We start from the raw sequence: 19,998 nt of genomic DNA, 5'->3' as shown, positions 1-19,998 counted from the left end.
AATCTGTACAGCTCTCTTCCCAGGTCTGTGCTCCTGAAGGTGGACCACACAGCAAGGTGGCCACCCTTAGGTGTGAGGAGAGACTAAAGGATGCCTGTTTGTGGGGTAGAGATGGAGCTGGAGCTGGGCAGAGAACAGAGGTCTTGCAGCTGCAGGCAGGGGCCAGCTCATTATCCAGAGGCATCCAATCATTCTGAATTGGAATTTCGTCTTTCAGGTCATGATGAAGGTATATTTGTCCAAGGTAGGAGGGTAGAACATATTTTATTTAATAGGTTATTGGCATGATTTATGTTTAAATATTTAGACACTCAATGTATGGGCTTCTGTTTGTATTCTTGCCTCAGGCCTGCAAATGTTAGGCTCAGGCCAGGGTGGTTTACCTTAGCCAGCCAAAACAGAAATAATGGTAAGGGTGATAGCTATCTTTTTATTTTAATTTTTTTGTAGTGCTTCCTGTGTGCTAGGCACACAGCTAGGCTCTGAAGATACAAAGATGAGTAAAATATAGTCATTTCTCCAACAGCCCAGGTAGGGAGACCCAAGTATATCACAATATCCACAGCAACCGTTTGTCGAGCACTTACTAATTTCTACTGTAAAGTGTTTTATTGATAGCATCACAATGAATCCTCAAATAACCTAAGGGGAGTAGCATTCTTACTACATTTTACAGAGGGGAAACAGACTCAGAAAGACAAAGTGACCAGAAAAACCCAGAAAGAGGCAGAACTGGGACAAGTGCAGAGGCCAGTGAGGGTTCAAAGCTCAGACTCATGACTTGGAGACTCTGGGACCTCAGGTGAGTCACTTGACTTCTCTAAGCCTCAGTTTCTTCATCTGTAAAATGGGCACATTAAGTCCAAGCTTATCTATGAAGTGACTACCATGGGTTCCTGACCCAAGATAGATGCACAGGAATTGGTCACAATAAAGGATTGGGGAAGGATCCTTGCATTTTAGGGACCCCTCTGGCAGCCCAGACCTAGTCTTGCTCCCTAAACTTCACAGGAGACCCAATGGAGGCGGGGTGGGGAATGACCACCTGCCTGGATCAGGGGATCCCAGTGCCCACCGCTTCCCCTCCCCCACCCTCTGGTCACCTTCCTTCTGGAGGTGCTTGATAGTCTGGGCTATAAGAAGTGGGGAATCAGGCCATCATATGGGCGAACTTACCAAATGTTCCTAACGGCCTTGATCTTCCCCTCCGTGCAAATGAAACTGAGCCTGAGCCAGAACACAGACCCCAAGACGGCTGTCTCTGGAAGGCTGCAGCCATGACAAGATGAGGCTTGTGGCCAAGGAGGTCAGAAAGGTGAGACCTCTGTATGTGCATGTAGAAGGGGGTCAAGTGTCTGTCAAGCAGGACTGTCCTGTCTGGCGATGCCAGAGTCTGTGGTTGGAGGCTGGAGTATAAGCAGGGTTGGATGAGGGCTCAGTTTGCTGCTGGGCTGGCCTGTGACCCCATTAGTGCTGGAGATGGGGGGTTGAGGCCCCCCCTTAGTAGGTGGGGGGCTGCAACCGTTGGGGGTGCTGCACTGGGGTTGGAGTTCAGATCGAGTGCTGTCGCCCTGTGTTGTTTGTGGAGAGAGCCCAAGGCGGCAGGGGAAGGTGCAGTTGTTAGTGGTGGTGGTGGGGTGGGGGTGCGGGTTCCCTGACACTGAATTCATTATTGGGAGATTCCTCTTCACAGTCCCGCGACACCTCCCACGGGCACCACGGGCCAGAAATGTCTGACAGCCTCTGGCGGGCCGATTCCCGTGCCGCCTCTGGTGCCCGGGTCTCTCTGTGCCCGGGTCTTCGCCTGCCCACTGCCGCCGAGTCCCTCCCCCCATTGGGTCCCGCAGCCTCTGGAAGCCTTTCTCAGGCTCAGCCTCGCGCCGCCGCTGCCGCCGCCGTGTCGGGGCTCGGGGTCCATTCTCGCGGTGGATGATGTCTCCAGCCCCCGGCGCTCGCAAAGGGTTGCGGTGTGTCCGCAGAGGCCGGGCCTGACCCGCGCTGCCCGCACGTGGGGAGGGGGCGTCTCGGGAGGACGCGGCCTGATGTAGGGGTGGAGCCAAGGAGCCTGGCGCGCGGCGGGCGCGGGCGAACGGAGGTCAGCGGCCGCAGGAGGGGGACCCAGGCGTCCGGGAGGCGGCGCCAGGTGCCGCGCCCCAGCCCCGCGCCCGCCGCCGGCCCCCGCCCCCGGGCCGCCCCCCGCCCGTGACGCGCTCCCCGCCCCCTCCGCGCCCGGAGCCGGAGCAGGAGCCCGAGGACGGCGAGGGGCGCGGGAGGCGGAGGAGGCGGCGGGGGAGGGAGGAGGATGCAGCCGGCGCCGCGGGGCCGCCGCCGCCTCTGAGCCGCGCCGAGCGCACGGAGCGCAGCCGCGTCGCTGCGGCCCCGACCGCGCCATGGGGAAGGAGCAGGAGCTGGTGCAGGCGGTGAAGGCGGAGGACGTGGGGACCGCGCAGAGGCTGCTGCAGAGGCCGCGGCCGGGGAAGGCCAGTGAGTGCGGGGGGCGCGGGGTGGTGGGGAGGGAGCCGCGGCACGCCCGGGGGCCACCTCCTGCGCCGGGCCCCTCACCCCTTCTGGCGCAGGGCGGGGAGGGGGGATGCTGTCGGTCCCCGGGGGCGGGGCGGGGCCAGCATCGCCCAGACCCTCAGTCCGCATCCCCGCCCCCAGCACTGAAGAGGGGCGGCACCCAGCGCCGGGCCGTCACCCTGAGTCCCCCCCTGCGGGCACCTGGGGCACCCACCTCCCCGGTCGCAGGTGTTTGCATCCCTCCCTCCTGGGCTGCAGGCTGACAGCTGGAGGTCTCTGCTGGGCCTTTAAAGGGCGAGGCGGATGCCCTCCCCATGGAGAGAGGGAGGGGGCCCTTGCGGTGAGGGGCATCACAGGGCAGACGGTCCCTGTCAGACCCCCTCCCCACCCCGTGTTTAATAACATGCTTTTCAGGGAAAGGGGGGCAGAACCATGCTGGGGGTGTGGCTGTCCAGGCATGGCTGGCTGGGGGCCATTTAGTGATGGGGGAACAGAGACCCAAGGTCGCCCAGCCCAGGGCAGGCTAAGCTCCAAGCAGGTGCAGACCCTGGTCCTCTTTGGCTTCCCTGCTGGGAAAAGGGGTTGTGGGGGAGGGGGATTCTCCCACTGGCTATCCGGAGCTTGCGCTGTAGGGGCCCCAGGGAAGGGTTGGGAGCTTGGAGCCCTGATCCCAGCACTCATCCCAGCTCAACCCGGAGCCTCCCCCGGGGGCTGCTGGAGATAGATGGATGGGCGTGTTGACCAGCTGCTTGTGCGGCTGCGCACGTATGGCTGCACGTATGGCTGTGTCAGTGTGTCAGGGCACCTGTAGGGGTGCGGGCAGGGCTTTGCAGGATGGCACGTGAAGTCTGGGCACCCCACTCCCCACCCCACCCCCACGGACTATATGTAATCCAGGGAGGCGTCCTCCCCACTCTCCAGGGGGGATGCTGAGAACAGACTGCTTTGGGACAGGTGGGAGGTAGATCCTAGAGCCCCAGGAGGACCCTCCTGCTGCAGCCTGCTTGGCGAGCTCCTGTCTGCTCTGTGCAATTAGAGAGCCGCACATCGGTGCCTTGCAGGCATGCATACTCAGGCTGGCTGTGCCTTCCACATCTAGTTGGGGCTGACTTCAGGGCCTCAGGGCGCAGAAAGGGAAGGCTTCCAGCCAGAGGCAGCCTCAGCTGAGCCTCCGAAGCAGGTGGAGGGATTGAGAGGTGGAAGGCAAGGTCAAGGCCTCCACCTAGTGGCGGTGCAACCTTGAGCACAGACAACTTCAGCTCAACAGGGTTCAGTCTCATTACCTATAGGATGGGGATGTTTGTGGTCCCTGCCTCCTAACTTTGTTGTAAGGACGGTGAAAGAGCGCACGTAAAGCCCAGGCTCTTACTAAGTGCTCAGTTAGCACTAACTAGGACTATTTCCTCAGCCCAGAGTGGGTGGGCCAGGCAAGTGGGAGCATCAGATTTGGGGGTTCCTCCTCCCTTCTACTCTGGCCCCCCAGGGAAGGTGTGGGGACTTTTACCATTACCTGGGCCTCACCTGGATCTCGACATCCACCCCTGCCTGGCCTGGTCTCTGGGCTCTGACTCACAGGGGCGGGCATAATAAATCAGACAGAGAAATCCCTCCATGAATTAGCTCAGTTGTCATGGCAACACTGGCCTGCTTTGGAGTAAGACTTATTTTGATTCAGCAAAGTACAGCTAGAGTTTGGGCCACGGGGTGGGGGGCACCCAGCAGTGCTCCACAGGGCTCCCCAGACTCCAGAAATATTCCCATGGTGCTCGTTCCCACGATCTCCCCATGCTGGCACCTTTCCTCCACCCCAGCCCCCAAATGTGGGCCCAAACTCTGTCAGTCCCCCATCCTGCCTTGAAGGGAGCTTCCCTTTACACACAAGGGCACTAACGAGCATGCTTAGCAGTTGTTCTTGGTGGGGAGAAGAGACTGCTCTGGAGGAAAAATGCCGGGTAAGGGCTGGCCATTTGCTGGGGGTGGGGGTACCCTACCCTTTTTTCTGGCCCAACCTCCCCTTTCCATATTCCCTGAAGACTTAAGGGCAGCATTCCTGTGCTCTCTCACCTGGGCCCACTAATAGTTCCCCTCCAGCATCTGGCCAGGGGCTCCCTGTCCGGGGGAGGAGGCAATGGGGAGCTGTGAGGAGACTGTACTGGCCCTGCTTCCTTGGGGAAGCTGGGAAGGTGCCTTGTCCCTGGACGCCACAGGGCTCAGCCACTCTGAGATGGTGCCAGAGAGAGCCAGGACCACATCCCTGTAGGGGACTGAAGTGGCCCTGTGCGGGTTACCTATGCGTGGTTTCTGTGGTTGGAGGAGCCTCTGGTCAGAGGGGTGGAAGGAGTCTGTGAGGGTAGGGTGGGAAAGGGGCTGGGGCCTCTGGAGTCTGGAATCTAGAGCGGACCTCAGAAATCGAGATGGTTCCAGGAGAGCCGTTAGAGGGCGGGGGTGACGAGAGGCTGGAGAGCCCAAGTCGTGGGGTGGGTTGTGGGGCAGTTTATGCGCTATGACTGGTGTGGAATCTGTAGGACTTCGTGCCCTTGTGGGAAGGGAAAGGGGGCTCCTGAGACTTTCACCTTGGTTCCTCCCCACTTGCCCCTTTCTCCCCCATCTACCCAGGCCCCCTCAGCCATGCTTTGCTCCAGCTTCATTCAGAGCACCTGTCTCCATGGGTTGTAGCCTCCCCAGGCAGGTTTCAGTTCTGGGACCTTCCTTGATATCGAGTGTTTCCCACAGGAATTGGGGGAGTGCTTTAAGACATCAAGCTCCTCTCCGTCCAATGCCAGTTATTTTCCTCCTTCAGGAGACGAGTGACAGGGAGAGGAGTGAGGTGACTTTAGCAGTTGCCCCTCCTCATGTGGGGATTGGTCCCCTTCGGGAAGGAGACTCCTCCTCCCCACTGGTGTCTGTGCACTTCCTGGGCCTTGACCTCCAGCCCTTCTCAAATTTCAGTGTCTGCAGGTATGGCCAAGTGAGCAGGTGGGCCTGGCTATGGGTTCTACTTGGAGCACCTGGCTCAGCAGCTGCCTGGGGGGCCCCGGATGTGAGAGAGAGGAGAGGGGCCCAGGCTGGCCAGTCTTGCAGGAGAAGCTGAGAACGGGCTACACTGGAACTAAGAAAAGTGGGGGTAGCAAACATTAGAGTTGGGCAGAGTGTTCCAGGGCCAGTGGTTGAGAATGTCTGAGTGTGGCCCTGGGCGGGGCGGGGGGATCCCACAGGACAGTCATGCTTTACTCTCTTCAGCTTAACAAGTGACTATGGCAGGCCAGGCTGCATAATTCACAGGCCCTAGTGCCACAGGAAAACATGGGTGCCTCGTTCAAAAATTAGGATTTCCAAGATGGACAGCAGAGCATCCAACCAAACCGGGGGCCCTTCTGAGCAACTACGCAGGTCATGTGCCTGAAGCTAGCCCTGGCAGCTGGACGGAATGTGTGGCACTAGGACGTGACTTCAGTTTCCAATTGACTGAGCACCTTGTATGCACTGTTTCAGCCACCAAAGTTACAGCAGTGAGCAAAATAGATACAACTCTTGTCTTCTGGGAGCTAGCAGTTTAGTGATAGAGGTGGATAATAAACAAGGTCCGTGGTGGTGAGGGGGGCTAAAGAGAAAAATCCAACAGACGTGGGGCGGGACACGAGTTATCGATTTAGATGGGGAGACCAGGGAGCCTTCGTCAAGCAGGTGACATTTGGATAAAGACGTGAAGGACATGAGGAAGTCACGGGGATCATGTGGAAGAACAGCTCACACACACATACACAGCATGTGCAAGGTCCCTGTGGCAGGGCGGCCGGTGTGTTGGAGCACCATCGTGCGGCTGGCACAGGGGTGCTGAGGAAAACCAAAGGCTGGATCATACAGAGCCATTGTCCAATGAGACAGGCTGGTGGAGGGTCTTTAGGAAAAGATCAAATGGATCGGATTCATGTTCTAACATGGTCTCAGTGACCTCGGTGTGTATCGCGGATAGACGGAAGGGGGCAAGTCGGAAGTGAGGATACCAGTGGGGAGGTGATGGCAGTGATCCTTTGAGAGATACTGGCCTAGCCAAGGGTGGTGACCATGTCGGTGGTGAGAAGTGGGGGGATCCTGAATGTGCTTTCAGAGCGTTTTGAAGGTAGAGCCAACAGGATTTACCAGTGGATAAGATTTAAGGTAGTCAGGAAGGGACCCATGGCTGACTCCAAGGTTTTGGCCTGGACCACCGAAGAAGGGTGGCATTGCCTGGACCACCAAGGAAGGGTGGCACTGCTGCCAACATAGATGGACTTCAGTGCCAGTAAAGTGTCTGAGCAGTGGGGGAGGGACAGGGAGTGAAGACACCTTTCTTCCTGGAGCCCCCGCCCTCCCTCTGCAGAAGCCCCTTTTGCTGAAGGGTGGGGGTGGGGCACCTATAGAGCTGCTATTAGTCATCACCACTTACTGAGCTGACTCTGTGCCAGACCCTTCCTGCTTTGTGTCTGGAAACGTCCTTAGACCTGAGAGACTCGCTTTGAGTTCCCTTAGCCCCCTTGGCGCTCAGTGCCAGGGCCATCGGGCTACTACCGTGCAGAGTGAGGATTTGAATTCAGGCCCGTCTGACTTCGTGCGCTTTGTGGGCCATTGGGGGACCCACATCCTGCCCCGAGCAGCCCTGCAGCAGCCCCTCTGTGACTTGACTCCCTCAGTTCCCCGCCCTTGGGCCCCCTGCCCCCATCTCTGTACTGGGTTTGGACAAAGGGGCTTCTGTCCTGCCAGCCCCTCCCTCACAGAGCAACTGACCCACAAATGGGTTATGTAACCATGGCCTAGACAGGCAGGGGCTTGGCCCGAGTCCGGCTGGACCTCAGCCCATGGGGAGGACGTCGGGGGGCTCCCCTCCTATGGCAGGCAGCTGGTGTGAGCTAGGACCAGGGAGGCCCCAGGAGGAGACTGGAGTCCCAAAGGGAGGGCTTAGGCCCCTTGGGCTTCAAGTATCTGACCCCATAGATGAGGTGGCCATTCTCGGGTGGTCACCCAGGGGCACTGGGGCACTTGCCTGCCCTCCCCTTCCTGCCCTGCTGTGTGGGGCTCGTCTATACTGGCCAGGCCCAGGGCTGGGAGTGAGGGGAGGCTGCATCCTAGAAATGCAAATCTTCTCCCAGAGATACCCTCATTTCCGGGTGTCCCAGCCTTCCCAGGCCACCCCCAGCCCATCTGGGTCCTTCTGAGAGACAGATTGGGCTGGCTCTCTCCCTCCCACCATCAGCAGGCGCTAAGCCAGCGTCCCAAGGGAGGGGGTACATGTGCACATGTGTGTGCGCCTGTGTGGGTACACAGCCCTGGCTCCTGTCCTCAGGTGGGGATAGACCTGGAGACCTTGGCCTTTTAAACCTCCCATCTTAGTTTAGTGGGAAACCAAGGTCCAAAAGCTGGTACCTGGAGCTGAGTGTAGGGAACATAGTTGAATGAATGAATAAATGTTTCTAGACTAAAGACCTAGATTTGGCCCCGAGCCTGCCAGGGAGCCAGCCAGCACCCTCTGCCTGCTCTTAGGCTGCCTAGAGGGGGCTGGGACCCAGGCAGGCCTCAGGAGGGGCTGGACAAAGCCTCCCTCACGTGTCTCCTTCCCACTCCCAGAGCTCCTGGGCTCCACCAAGAAGATCAACGTCAACTTCCAAGACCCGGATGGGTGAGTTCTAAGCCAGGGAGATGCCAGTCTGGGATGGGGGCTGGTCCCTGGGGCAGGCTGGGTGCCCTGGTCCTTTCCCACATGTGTTTGTCGCCTGCCCTAGCTTCTCTGCCCTGCACCATGCGGCCCTGAATGGCAACACAGAATTGATCACGCTGCTGCTGGAAGCCCAGGCTGCCGTGGACATCAAGGACAACAAAGGCAAGGCCTGTCGGGAACCTTGGAGCCAGGGGCAGGTGGCTGAGGTCGGGACTTCCCAGAGAACTGGGTGGTCCCATGACTGAAGTCTGCCCAGGGTCTCAGGCTGGGTCTAGGCAGGTCCTCATGGGATCCACGTCCTGGAGGTCAAGGGTGAGCTTGGACAGAGGCAAGCTCCTAATGGCCCCTGTCTGCCCCCAGGCATGCGGCCACTGCACTATGCGGCCTGGCAGGGTCGGAAGGAGCCCATGAAGCTGGTGCTAAAGGCGGGCTCGGCGGTGAACATCCCATCGGACGAGGGCCACATCCCCCTGCACCTGGCAGCCCAGCATGGTCACTATGACGTGGTGAGGTCCACCTCAGGGGTGGCAGGGTGCCTGGGGCGGTGTGAGCCTGATGGACGCCCTGGGCCTGACTGCACTCTGCGGGCCCCGCAGTCTGAGATGCTGCTTCAGCACCAGTCCAACCCGTGCATGGTGGACAACTCGGGGAAGACGCCCCTGGACCTGGCCTGTGAGTTCGGCCGCGTTGGGGTAAGTCTCCCCGGAGCTGAGCGGCACTCCGATCTTCTCTGCCTTCCTTTCCTGGGGCTGGAATTGGAGACAGACCTGCAACCCCGCACCCCATTTCTGGGCCCCCCTACTTTGACCCCTCCTTCAAGGTGGTCCAGCTGCTCCTGAGCAGCAATATGTGTGCGGCGTTGCTGGAGCCCCGGCCGGGGGACACCACTGACCCCAATGGCACCAGCCCCTTGCACCTGGCAGCCAAGAACGGCCATATTGACATCATCAGGTATGGCCGTGTGGGGGCGAGGGGAGGGGTACCCAGCTCCGGGGGGTCCTGCTCCTGGCTTGGTGACAAGATGGGAGCGGTCAGGGAGCCGTGGGCACGTGGTCAGGCTTCTGGATGCCGAGGACGCCTCTAGCCGCCCATATAAAGGCTTCCTCATGGCCCTGCCACTTGCTAGGTGACCTTGTGTTTAACTTCCCTGAGCCTCAGTTTCCCCATCTATATGGTGGGTATCACAGCAGTGCCTGTGTTGGGATGAGACGAGATAACCACCATGCAGGGTTAGCACAGAGCCAGTCACTGTCAGATACCATGTGGTCAGGGAGGTGGGCAGGGCTGGCTCATCCTCAGGCCCTTGGAAATTGGGGCTCATCTGTGAAGTGCTGGGGCAGAGGGCTCCTGCTGTAGGCCCTGCCTGCTCCCCCTGCCTTCCTGCCAGACTCCTCCTCCAAGCTGGCATTGACATTAACCGCCAGACCAAGTCCGGCACGGCCCTGCATGAGGCCGCACTCTGCGGGAAGACGGAAGTGGTTCGGCTGCTGCTGGATGTGAGTTGGGAGCCCAGGGGAAGCTGGGGCCAGGCGGGGACGTGGGGGGGCTCCTGACAGGCCTTACCCCCTGGCACATGCAGAATGGGATCAACGCCCACGTGAGGAACACCTACAGCCAGACGGCCCTGGACATCGTGCACCAGTTCACCACATCCCAGGCCGGCAAGGAGATCAAGCAGCTGCTGCGAGGTGGGCCCAGGTGGGGCCAGGGGACTGGAGTGGGGCCTGGGCCAGGCCGGTTTGCAGAACTGGGGGTTCCACCTCCTGTATCCCCAGAGGCCTCAGCAGCTCTGCAGGTCCGGGCAACCAAGGATTATTGCAATAATTATGATTTGACCAGCCTGAACGTGAAAGCTGGGGACATCATCACAGTAAGGAGGGCCTGGATGCAGGGATGGGTGGGACCTGGGACACTCACCCCACAACACCCCCTGCAGCAATTGGGGAGTCTGGGGGTCTGGGAGGGGGCCCAGGTCACCCACCAGCTTGACCCAGCAGTCTCCCTGAGTGTTCCCCACCTCACCTGGCCAGGTCCTTGAGCAGCATCCAGACGGCCGGTGGAAGGGCTGTATCCACGACAACCGGACAGGCAATGACCGGGTGGGCTACTTCCCATCCTCCCTGGGCGAGGCCATTGTCAAGCGAGCAGGCAAGTCCCACCCAGGCCTGGGCTCAGGGGCCGGAAGGAAGCAAGTGCATATGTGTGTTGGGTGGCAGGGCAAGGACCGAGCTCTAGCCATTGCTGGGGGTGGGGTCCCAAGTGGTGTCCAGCAGTGCGTCCTGCCAGCTGTCTCCTTCTCGGTGTCCTTCTGCCCATTCCTTCACTTATTCAGCAGACTGCCCACCAGCCACTAGGAATAAACGGAGACCCAGGTGGACATCATTTCTGCTCTCAAGGAGCCCTTCCCCGGGAGGGAGGAGAGCACGAAACAGTGAAGGAAACCCAGAAAGAAATGTACCAACCAGTGACACAGAGAACGTGGTTTAGACAGGGTGGTCAGGGAAGGCCCTGAGAAACGGAAGGGACCGGCCACAGGCAGAGCAGTCCAGGAGGCAGGAACTACATGTGCAAAGGCACCGAGGCAGGAAAGAGCATGACATGTGTAAGGGTCCAAAGGCCAGCGTGGCTGGCGCAGAGTGAGGGAGAGGGGTGCAGGACGTAGTTACAGGGCCGTAGAGTAGTTTCAGACAGGAGACTAGTGAGATCCGGAGATGGACGTATGGGGTGAAAGAGCAGAGGGGTCCAGTTAGAGGGTGTAGCCAGCCCACCCATGGTAATCCAGTTCCCTGGCCTCGGGCTCCTGGGTGCCTCTTCCCTCCCTCTTGCCCTCCTGGCACAGAGGAGGTTGCACCCTCTGGCAATGTGCACCTACCTCCCACAGGACTACAGGGCCACTGTTAGAACAGCCTGGCTTAGGTCCCTTTCTGCCACACTCCTGCCCTCATATGTCTGGGGTGAGGAGGGGTTTTCCGAGGGCCTCTCAGCTCCTTGGAGACAGCCAGGGCAGGGGGAGGCTGCAGTGCTGACCCCCGAGCCATGCACGTGCTCTGCTCTGCCCATGCTCCGGGGCTGGGTCAGGGGACGCCCTCCTCTCGGTGTTAGGCCCCCAGGCCTGGGCTGGTCCGGGACTCAGAGAGGCTGTGCTCGGCTCACAGGCTCCCGAGCAGGCACCGAACCAAGCCCAACCCAGGGAGGCAGCACGTCGGGACCCTCTGCACCCCATGAAGAGATCTGGGTGCTGAGGAAGCCTTTTGCAGGTAGGTGGGGGTCCTCTGGAGGGCAAGAATGGCAGCACTTCGGCAAGGCACCCCCCAGGCTGGGCAGGGCAAGTACCAGCTCAGGTTCCCTCGTGCTGGCAGGCGGGGACCGCAGCGGCAGCTTGAGCAGTGTGTCTGGTGGCCGGAGCAGTGGGGCCCACACCCTGCACGCAGGCTCTGAAGGGGTCAAGGTAGGTGGGGTGGTGGCAGGGCCAGGGTGGCTTGGGCTCCGAGTAGCGCTGGCCAGCCGGCCTGTCTGGGTTTCAGCTCTTGGCCACAGTGCTCTCCCAGAAGTCTGTCTCCGAGTCCAGCCCTGGGGACAGTCCTGTCAAGCCTCCGGAGGGCTCTGCAGGTAAGAGCAAGGACACAGCACGACGGGCCTGGCAGGGAGGTGGCCCCTGAGCAGCCCTGGCCCCACCATATGCTCTCATCCCAGGCGCGGCCCGGGCCCAGCCTCCAGTGGCCCACGCTGGGCAGGTCTATGCGGAACAGCCACCCAAGAAGCCGGAGCCAGCGGCAGAGGGCAAGGTATAGGGCCTGGGCCGGCTGCATGGAGGGGCACCCGGGTAGCCTGCCTGGCCTGGCCACGGTTCAGCTGGGGGCCCTGACAGGCCAGCCCCGTCCTTCTGTCTGTCAGTCTGTGTGTGTAGGTGTTGTCTATTGTGCAGGCTGTGCGTGTGAGGTACTGTATCTAAGAAACGTGATGCAAGTGTGAGGTGCATGGGGATGGACGTGCATGTGCAGGTGGTGTGACCACGAGGTGAGCACGTGCGCCTGTGTGTGTACGTGTGAAAGGGTAAGGGTGTGAAATGAGATAAGGTGTGTACGTGAGATGGAGCCTGTGTGCGTGACCTGCGTACTGGGGAAGGCGTGAGCTGCTGGCTGAGTCCTGCATACCTCCGGGCAGAGCCCACCTTCCAGGGAGTGAAGGGCAGCGCTGAGGCCCCATTCCCAGAGCCCCTCCCACGGGGCCACATTGCAGGGTGTTCCTGGTACAGGAACGGGGGGTAGGGACGGTCAGGGAAGCTGGACCCTCCTGGTGGACATCACGGAAGGAGGCTGCAATGCTGGGAGATGCTTGAGACGGCGGCATCCAGGACCACAGAGTGGCGGGAGCACTGGTGCCAGACTGACCGGGGCCTAGCAGCAGATGGACCAGCGGACAGCAGACTGAGCTTGCGCAGAGAAGGAGGCACCTTGGTGGCTGGGTTGCGAGCCTGGCGGGTGGGCGGGCACGTGGGCGGGTGGGCCTGCAGTGGGTGCCTTGTGTCTTCCAGAGCGCTGAGGCTGTTAGCCAGTGGCTCGCCACGTTCCAGCTACAGCTGTATGCCCCCAACTTCCTCTGCGCTGGCTACGACCTGCCCACCATCAGCCGCATGACCCCCGAGGTGAGCTGCCTGAACGCTGCTCACCAGCCAGGACCCAGAAATGGGCCCCAGCCCCCAGCTAAGGGGCCTCTCCTCTACCTAGGACCTCACGGCCATCGGGGTCACCAAGCCGGGCCATCGGAAGAAGATCACAGCAGAAATCAGTGGCCTGAGCATTCCCGACTGGCTGCCTGAGTGCAAACCCGTAAGGCCCTCTGTACCCTGGTGGAGGGGCCCAGGATGGGCAGACACACAAATCTGCCTCCCTGGCTACCGCGCTCCATGCCGTCTGGGCTCCAGGCAGAGGAGAGCAGAGGATGGCTCCCCAGCAGTGACCCGCCTGGACGGCCTCTGTCCATCACAGGCACTGGGGCCAGCCTCCCTGAGGCAGGGGCAGGGGTGGCAACCTGTGTGGGCTGTCAGGGCAAGGGGAGAGTCCCCCTCTCCACTACATGCTCCCGCAGACCTCCTCCACACTCAGGCACCCATACAGGGACACCTGGCACCCCTGTGACGCTGCCCATCACACACCCACTCAGACACCACAAAGGGGCCTGCATCTATGGATGTGCTTGCTTGCACACACCTGGGCACACGTGTGGGGATGATGTGTGTGTGAGCGTGCTGCATGTACCCAGACAGCACATGTGCACTGAGTATATTCAAGGTGCCCATTGATGATGGCACGCATACACCCACACACGCAACTGCACGGGCCGGCTGCACCGACGGCTGACACCCACATGGACTGCAGGCTGTGCAGTTTCTAACAGGCACCCAGGTGGTGGGACAGGTTCTGGGCCAGGAGAAGGCGGGCCCAGGGCCTGTTGCACTGATGCTGCCTCTCTGGTCCTCATGTCGAGCTGTGGTTTCCCATCCATCGATGGGGGAGATGCCATGGCCACCAAAAGCCTTCAGGGCCATGAGTCAGGACAGCCAGGTCATGCCCATCTGCCCCACTCAGTCAGCGGCTCAGGGGTCCTCCCAGCAAGCAAGTCTGGGCCTTACTTTGCTCCATGCACCCAGGGGTGACCGAGTATGCTGTGTGTGGGTGTACGAGTGATGTCCAGCTGGGAGTGTGGACAGGTGGATGCCATTCAGGAAGCCACTGGGTGGTTCTGGGTGAAGACCGTTGTGGCTGTTTGCACACGTGTGATGTGGCTGTATGACCGTGCCTGATGCAAGTGGAGAAATGGTGAGGGTGTGAGTGAGACACAAAGGCGTATCAGTGCCTGTGTATGGCTGGAATGTGGGTGTGTGTGTGTGTGTGTGTGTGTGTGTGTACTGTGTGTCTGTGTCCATGATGTGTGGGGTGTGTCCACCTGGGTGCTGTCCCCATGGCTGTCTCGGCAGGCGAGGAAATATATTCTTCCCCATCCCCTAAACGATGTCCTGAGCACAGGGTGGCCTCTGTGTGTGTTTGCGTGTGTTTGCATGTGTGTGTGAGCTGGCCGTGAGCTCCTGCTAAGGCTGCACTGTCTCCAAAGCTGACACCTCTGGCCTGTGTTTGTCCTCTGTCTGTGCCGGGCTGGCCCGGTGCCCCTCCCCCAGCAGCTCCAAGTAGCAGCCAGCTGTGGCTGCCCTCTCTGTGTCCTGCTCTGTAGGCTAACCTGGCCATGTGGCTATCCATGATTGGCCTGGCCCAGTACTACAAGGTCCTGGTGGACAACGGCTACGAGAACATCGACTTCATCACGGACATCACCTGGGAGGACCTGCAGGAGATTGGAATCACCAAGCTGGGTGAGGCCCTGGCCCCCGCCACCTCCCAGTCCTTGTCACCCTCCCCGGCCTGACCTGCCCCGTGCCCCACTCAGGACACCAGAAGAAGCTGATGCTGGCAGTGAGGAAACTGGCAGAGCTGCAGAAGGCAGAGTACGCCAAGTATGATGGGGGACCCCTGCGCCGGAAGGCGCCGCAGTCACTTGAAGTGATGGCCATTGAGTCACCGCCCCCACCTGAGCCTGCCCCAGCGGACTGCCAGTCTCCTAAGATGACCACTTTCCAGGACAGCGAGCTCAGCGGTGAGCTGCAGGCTGCCATGACTGGCCCAGCAGAGGGGGCCACTGCTACTGCTGAAAAGCCCTCCAATCACCTGCCGCCCACTCCAAGGGCTTCCATGCGTCAGGAACCCAGCCTGGGTGGGCGGGCACGGCACATGAGCAGCTCGCAGGAGCTGCTGGGTGATGGGCCCCCTGGGCCTGGCAGCCCCATGTCACGAAGTCAGGAGTACCTGCTGGATGAGGGGCCAGCCCCTGGTACCTCGCCCAAGGAGGCTCGGCCTGGCCGTCACAGCCACAGTGTCAAGCGGGCCAGTGTGCCCCCAGTGCCTGGTAAGCCACGGCAGGTCCTTCCACCAGGTTCCAGCCCTTTCACACCACCCCAGACTCCCACTAAAGCTCGGCCAGGTTCCCCCCAGGCCCTGGGGGGGCCTCATGGTCCAGCCCCAGCCACCGCCAAGGTGAAGCCCACCCCACAGCTGCTGCCACCAACAGAGCGACCCATGTCACCCCGCTCGCTGCCTCAGTCACCCACACACCGCGGCTTTGCCTATGTGCTTCCCCAGCCTGTGGAGAGCGAGGTGGGGCCAGCTGCTCCAGGGCCTGCACCTGCTCCTGCCCCCGTGCCCATGCTGTGCCTGCCCCCTGAGGCCGATATGGAGCCAGGGCGGCCCAAGAAACGTGCCCACAGCTTGAATCGCTATGCAGCGTCTGACAGCGAGCCGGAGCGGGACGAGCTGCTGGTGCCCACCGTTGCGGGGCCCTATGCCACAGTCCAGCGGCGTGTAGGCCGAAGCCACTCAGTGCGGGCACCTGCTGGTGCTGACAAGAACGTCAACCGCAGCCAGTCCTTCGCTGTGCGCCCCCGAAAGAAGGGGCCTCCACCACCCCCTCCGAAGCGCTCCAGCTCAGCCATGGCCAGTGCCAACCTGGCTGATGAGTCGGCACCAGATGCTGAGACTGAGGGGGCTGGGACAGAGGATGGCCGGCTGGGGGTCCGGGCACAGCGCCGGCGGGCTAGTGACCTGGCTGGCAGTGTGGACACAGGTAGTGCTGGCAGTGTGAAGAGCATTGCAGCCATGCTCGAGCTGTCATCCATTGGGGGTGGGGGTCGGGCAGCCCGTAGGCCCCCTGAGGGCCACCCCATGCCTCGCCCTGCTAGCCCGGAGCCAGGCCGGGTGGCCACGGTATTGGCCTCAGTGAAGCACAAGGAGGCCATCGGGCCTGACGGCGAGGTGGTGAACCGGCGCCGCACCCTCAGTGGGCCCGTCACAGGACTTCTGGCCACTGCCCGTCGGGGGCCTGCGGAACCGGCAGGGCCTGCAGATCATGGCCATTTTGTGGAGGATGGCACTGCCCGGCAGCGGCCTCGAGGTCCGGCCAAGGGCGAGGCGAGTGGGGAGGGCCCGCCCCTGGCCCGGGTGGAGGCCAGCGCCACACTCAAGAGGCGCATACGAGCCAAGCAGAGCCAGCAGGAGAATGTCAAGTTCATCCTGACTGAGTCTGACACAGTCAAGCGGCGGCCAAAGGCCAAGGAGCGGGAGGCAGGTCCTGAGCCACCCCCACCACTGTCTGTGTACCAGAATGGCACAGGCACGATGCGCCGCCGACCAGCCTCTGAACAGGCTGGGCCCCTGGAGCTGCCCCCACCACCCCCACCCGCCGAGCCCCCACCCTCTGACCTGATGCACTTGCCCCCGCTGCCCCCACCAGACAGTGATGCCCGGAAGCCAGCCAAGCCGCCTGTCTCTCCCAAGCCTATCCTGGCTCAGCCGGTGCCCAAGATCCAGGGGTCGCCCACGCCTGCCTCCAAGAAGGTACCACTGCCAGGTCCAGGAAGCCCAGGTAGGTGAGGAAGCCAGCTGGGGAAGGGCCCCCACCCCACCTCCCCACTCCATGGCCTCAGGGTTCTTCCCCTTTTTGGATTTGATGGCAGCCAGATGGAGTGGGGTGGGAAAGTGTCTTCAGACCCTCTCATCCCTCCACCCGTAGGGCAATTCTGCCAGCCCAGAGTTGGGAGGAGAGTGGAGTCACGTTGCTAGAGGGAGGCACAGAAAACCATGAAGGGTAGCAGCTGTGGAGGGAGGACAGGTGCACAATGCTGGATGGATCAGGGAGGACTATCACCCGGCTAGAGAGTGATCCCAGCACAGGAGGAAGAGGAGAAGCTTCCGGGTAGAAGGATCAGAGGTGCAAAGGCCCTGTGGCATTCAAGCAACCGAAGGGCCAGTGGCTGCAGCTGCTACACCTGGAGGGGGATACAGGTGGGGGTGGACTGGGCCGGGTTTGAAAAGCAGTGACGCGAGCAAGTTTGCACGGGGTAGCGCGCTCCCTGGCGGCCGCGGGCCGCCTAGGGGCAGAGAGGTCGCACTGCAGAGGGAGGTATCTCAGCTCTTGGGTGCGAGCTGAGGCGCGGCGGCAGGGCTTGTGTCGGGATGGGCAGCGCAGCCTACCGCCGCGGTGCGAGTTTCTTCCTCCTACCCGCAGAGGTGAAGCGTGCTCATTGCACGCCGCCGCCCGTGTCTCCCAAACCGCCGCCGCCGCCCACTGCGCCCAAGCCGACCAAGGCCGCGGCGGGGCTGCAGTCAGGCAGCGCCAGCCCGTCACCCTCGCCCTCGCCGGCGCGTCAGCCGCCCGCCGCCCTCGCCAAGCCGGCCAGCACGCCGCCCTCTCTGAGCGCCAGCCCAGCCAAGCCCCCGTCTCCCGGCGCGCCGGCGCTGCACGTGCCGGCTAAGCCGCCGCGTGCGGCCGCCGCCGCCGCTGCCGCTGCTGTCGTCGTGGTCGCCGCCGGGCCTCCCGCCGCGCCCGACGGCGCCTCGCCTGGGGACAGCGCCCGGCAGAAGCTGGAGGAGACGAGCGCGTGCCTGGCGGCGGCGCTGCAAGCCGTAGAAGAAAAGATCCGGCAGGAGGACGCGCAGGGCCCGCGGTAGGTGTGGGGCGAAATCTGGCGTGGGCGCGGAGGTGATTTGTGTGCCGCTCCGGTCCGTGCAAATCTGAAGATGCTGTGTACGGGCTGGGGCGGAGTCATAGGTGGGCGTGGTCGGAGAACCCGCCCTCTACACTGCGGGGTGTGGCCGAGGTGGGTGGGATTTGCACTCCACCCCAGGTCATTTACATTCTGAGGCTGAAGTGTACGAGCTGGCCTCGAGGGCAGGGCGGGGCCGAGATCGTGGGGGCGTGGTCTAATGCCCCGCCCCTCGCACCGCTGGATTGAATGAGGGCGTAGTCTCTGGGGGCGGGGCTTGGCGCGAGACCCGGGCGGGGCGTTCTTCGGCCCCACGCCTCTCTTCGCTCACACTGCGCGGGTCCCTAGCCCATCGGCCGCGGAGGAGAAGAGCACCGGCAGCATCCTGGACGACATCGGCAGCATGTTTGATGACCTGGCGGACCAGCTGGACGCCATGCTGGAGTGACGCGGCCCACGTTGAGCATGCCCGCGCCACCGGGGCTCCGGCCTACACACTGACCTTTACCTCAGGATGGGCACCTCTGGGCGAGGCGCGAGTGAGCAGGGCGGTGGGCCAACGGGGGGCCGGGTGCAGAGGACTGCCCGTCAGACGGCCGTGGCTATGAGGCGGGGGCGGGTCGTGCTGCCCAGCCCCTGCACAAGCACAACTCCTGCCCCCTGGGCCCAGGCAGGATGCCCAGCCTGGAGGACTGCCTGGCCAGGGGACCCAAGGGCTCTGGACAGATGCTGCTGCCCTGTGGGTGCCCGTCCCTGTCTGCTGCTCCCTGTGCAATAACTGCTGGGCCACCTGCCCACGCCCTTCCAGGCTCCGCCCACTGTATGTGCAGGAGGGGCAGTCCCTGGCCCCTGTCCTGAGTACAGGCTGGGCCTGCCCTGGCAGGCAGCGAGAGGGGACAGCTGCTGTAGGCCCCTTCCCAATCTGTGGCAGAGCACAGGCCTATGCCCAGCACAGAACTGCCCATTGGGGACCTCTGCCAGCCACTCTGGCACAGCACAAGGGGCTGGGGTCGGGCCCCCGGCCCCAACGTACCCCCCAGAATATAAGCTATTGAGAGTATTAATTTATTGGGAATGAGCTGAGGCAGATTTCCCCAGAGAAACAAAAAGGTATAACTTTAACAAATATATATTTAAAGAAAAAAATATTATTGATTCTATAGAAAACCATTTACCAACTGCAAGGACACTGGAGTCTAGCTCGAGACAAAAGCTGTTAGAGGCCCTGGCCGTTGTCTGTCCATCCTTCCGTCCAGGAGTGGCCAGACCCCTGGCCCAGTAGCACAAAAAGGAGGCTGGGGTCTGGGGAAGGGTCCATGCACCACCAGGGCCTCCTCTGCCCTCTCCTAACTTCTCTGCGTCTGAAGAACTCAAAGGATGTGCCTTGCTGCTGGGCTGTGTCCTCCATGCCGTGGACATGGGAGGGCTCCCTCCTTTCTGGGGGGTGCTGGTGTGAGGGTCCTCCTGGGCTTTACGGGAGCTGTGCACACCGCGTGGTGAACATGGCACGTCAGCCAAGTGATAGCAGTGGGTGCTGGGCGTGCATGCCAGGCTGTGTGGCACATGGGAGGGTGTGCCGGACCCTCCTTCTCCAGGCCCGGAGCAGGCAGCCAGCCCACCCCCCCCCTCGAGTTCCCACGGACGCTTCCGCTCGTGGTCCAAGGCTATGTTGTGTGGTTGTTCCTGCCTCTTTCTCTCTCTTTCCTCTCCCCTCGCCCCTCCAAAAAGTATTGACTGGCCTCCTCTATTGTGTTTGCTGATCCACGTGTGTTGGGCACAACTTTGACATTTCTTAAAAAAAAAAAAAAAGTTAAAAATGCCAAAAACCAGCGATTGTGATGTGGGTGGGTAGAAGGGGTCAGCCGAGGTGACGTCTGGGCATGTGAAGCCCCTTCCAGCTGTCACGCCACGATGCTTCCCTTAGTGGATGCTTCCCCTAGTGGACGGTAAGCACCTGGCCATCCGCCCAGGCTGGGGCTCCAGCAGGCAGGGAGGGGGGTCTGGGCAGGGAGCTACTGTTGGCTGGCTGTCAATAAACAGCAGAAAACGGAGCTGCTTGGCTCACTTTTTGGGGGTTGTGTTGGACAGAGTGGGGGGCTAGTCCGTTCCTGGCAGGAAGGGGAAGTCACCGAGTGCTACATCCTGGGGTCGACAGACAACAGGAGCCACTTTGTGGTCCCGCCCAAGTCCCCCCCAC

The 19,998-nt window shown here is 61.5% G+C and overlaps 1 protein-coding gene across 2 annotated transcripts; it reads left to right on the top strand.

Moving 5' to 3' along the window:
- The first annotated feature begins 2,310 nt into the window (after window positions 1-2,310).
- CASKIN1 (CASK interacting protein 1) lies at window positions 2,311-19,852 on the top strand. Of its 2 annotated transcripts, none has more exons than XM_033101428.1 (20): window positions 2,311-2,484; window positions 8,122-8,173; window positions 8,277-8,374; window positions 8,573-8,718; window positions 8,809-8,904; window positions 9,033-9,163; window positions 9,600-9,708; window positions 9,792-9,900; window positions 9,988-10,082; window positions 10,243-10,360; window positions 11,368-11,469; window positions 11,572-11,660; window positions 11,737-11,821; window positions 11,906-11,997; window positions 12,747-12,857; window positions 12,940-13,041; window positions 14,441-14,579; window positions 14,654-16,380; window positions 16,550-16,681; window positions 17,324-17,459. In XM_033101428.1, the coding sequence occupies exons 1-20, from the start codon at window positions 2,391-2,393 to the stop codon at window positions 17,327-17,329; spliced, it is 3,633 nt and encodes a 1,210-aa protein (XP_032957319.1). In that variant the 5' UTR covers window positions 2,311-2,390; the 3' UTR covers window positions 17,330-17,459. The 2 variants fall into 2 exon arrangements, with proteins under 2 accessions (XP_032957319.1, XP_032957318.1); XM_033101427.1 differs by adding an exon at window positions 18,150-19,852 and having other exon boundaries at window positions 2,391-2,484; window positions 14,654-16,681; window positions 17,324-17,762.
- The last annotated feature ends 146 nt before the right edge of the window (window positions 19,853-19,998 follow it).

This window comes from Rhinolophus ferrumequinum (assembly GCF_004115265.2).
Source record: "Rhinolophus ferrumequinum isolate MPI-CBG mRhiFer1 chromosome 15 unlocalized genomic scaffold, mRhiFer1_v1.p scaffold_54_arrow_ctg1_1, whole genome shotgun sequence".
Lineage (NCBI taxonomy): Eukaryota > Metazoa > Chordata > Mammalia > Chiroptera > Rhinolophidae > Rhinolophus > Rhinolophus ferrumequinum.
This window is presented reverse-complemented; position numbering and strand designations above follow the sequence as displayed.

Excerpts from the sequence above, each read along its gene's own strand:
- CASKIN1 (XM_033101427.1), top strand. The coding sequence starts at position 2,391 with ATGGGGAAGGAGCAGGAGCTGGTGCAGGCGGTGAAGGCGGAGGACGTG. Across the intron at positions 8,174-8,276 it reads AACTTCCAAGACCCGGATGG|CTTCTCTGCCCTGCACCATG; the intron begins GTGAGTTCTAAG and ends CGCCTGCCCTAG. Across the intron at positions 8,719-8,808 it reads AGCATGGTCACTATGACGTG|TCTGAGATGCTGCTTCAGCA; the intron begins GTGAGGTCCACC and ends CGGGCCCCGCAG.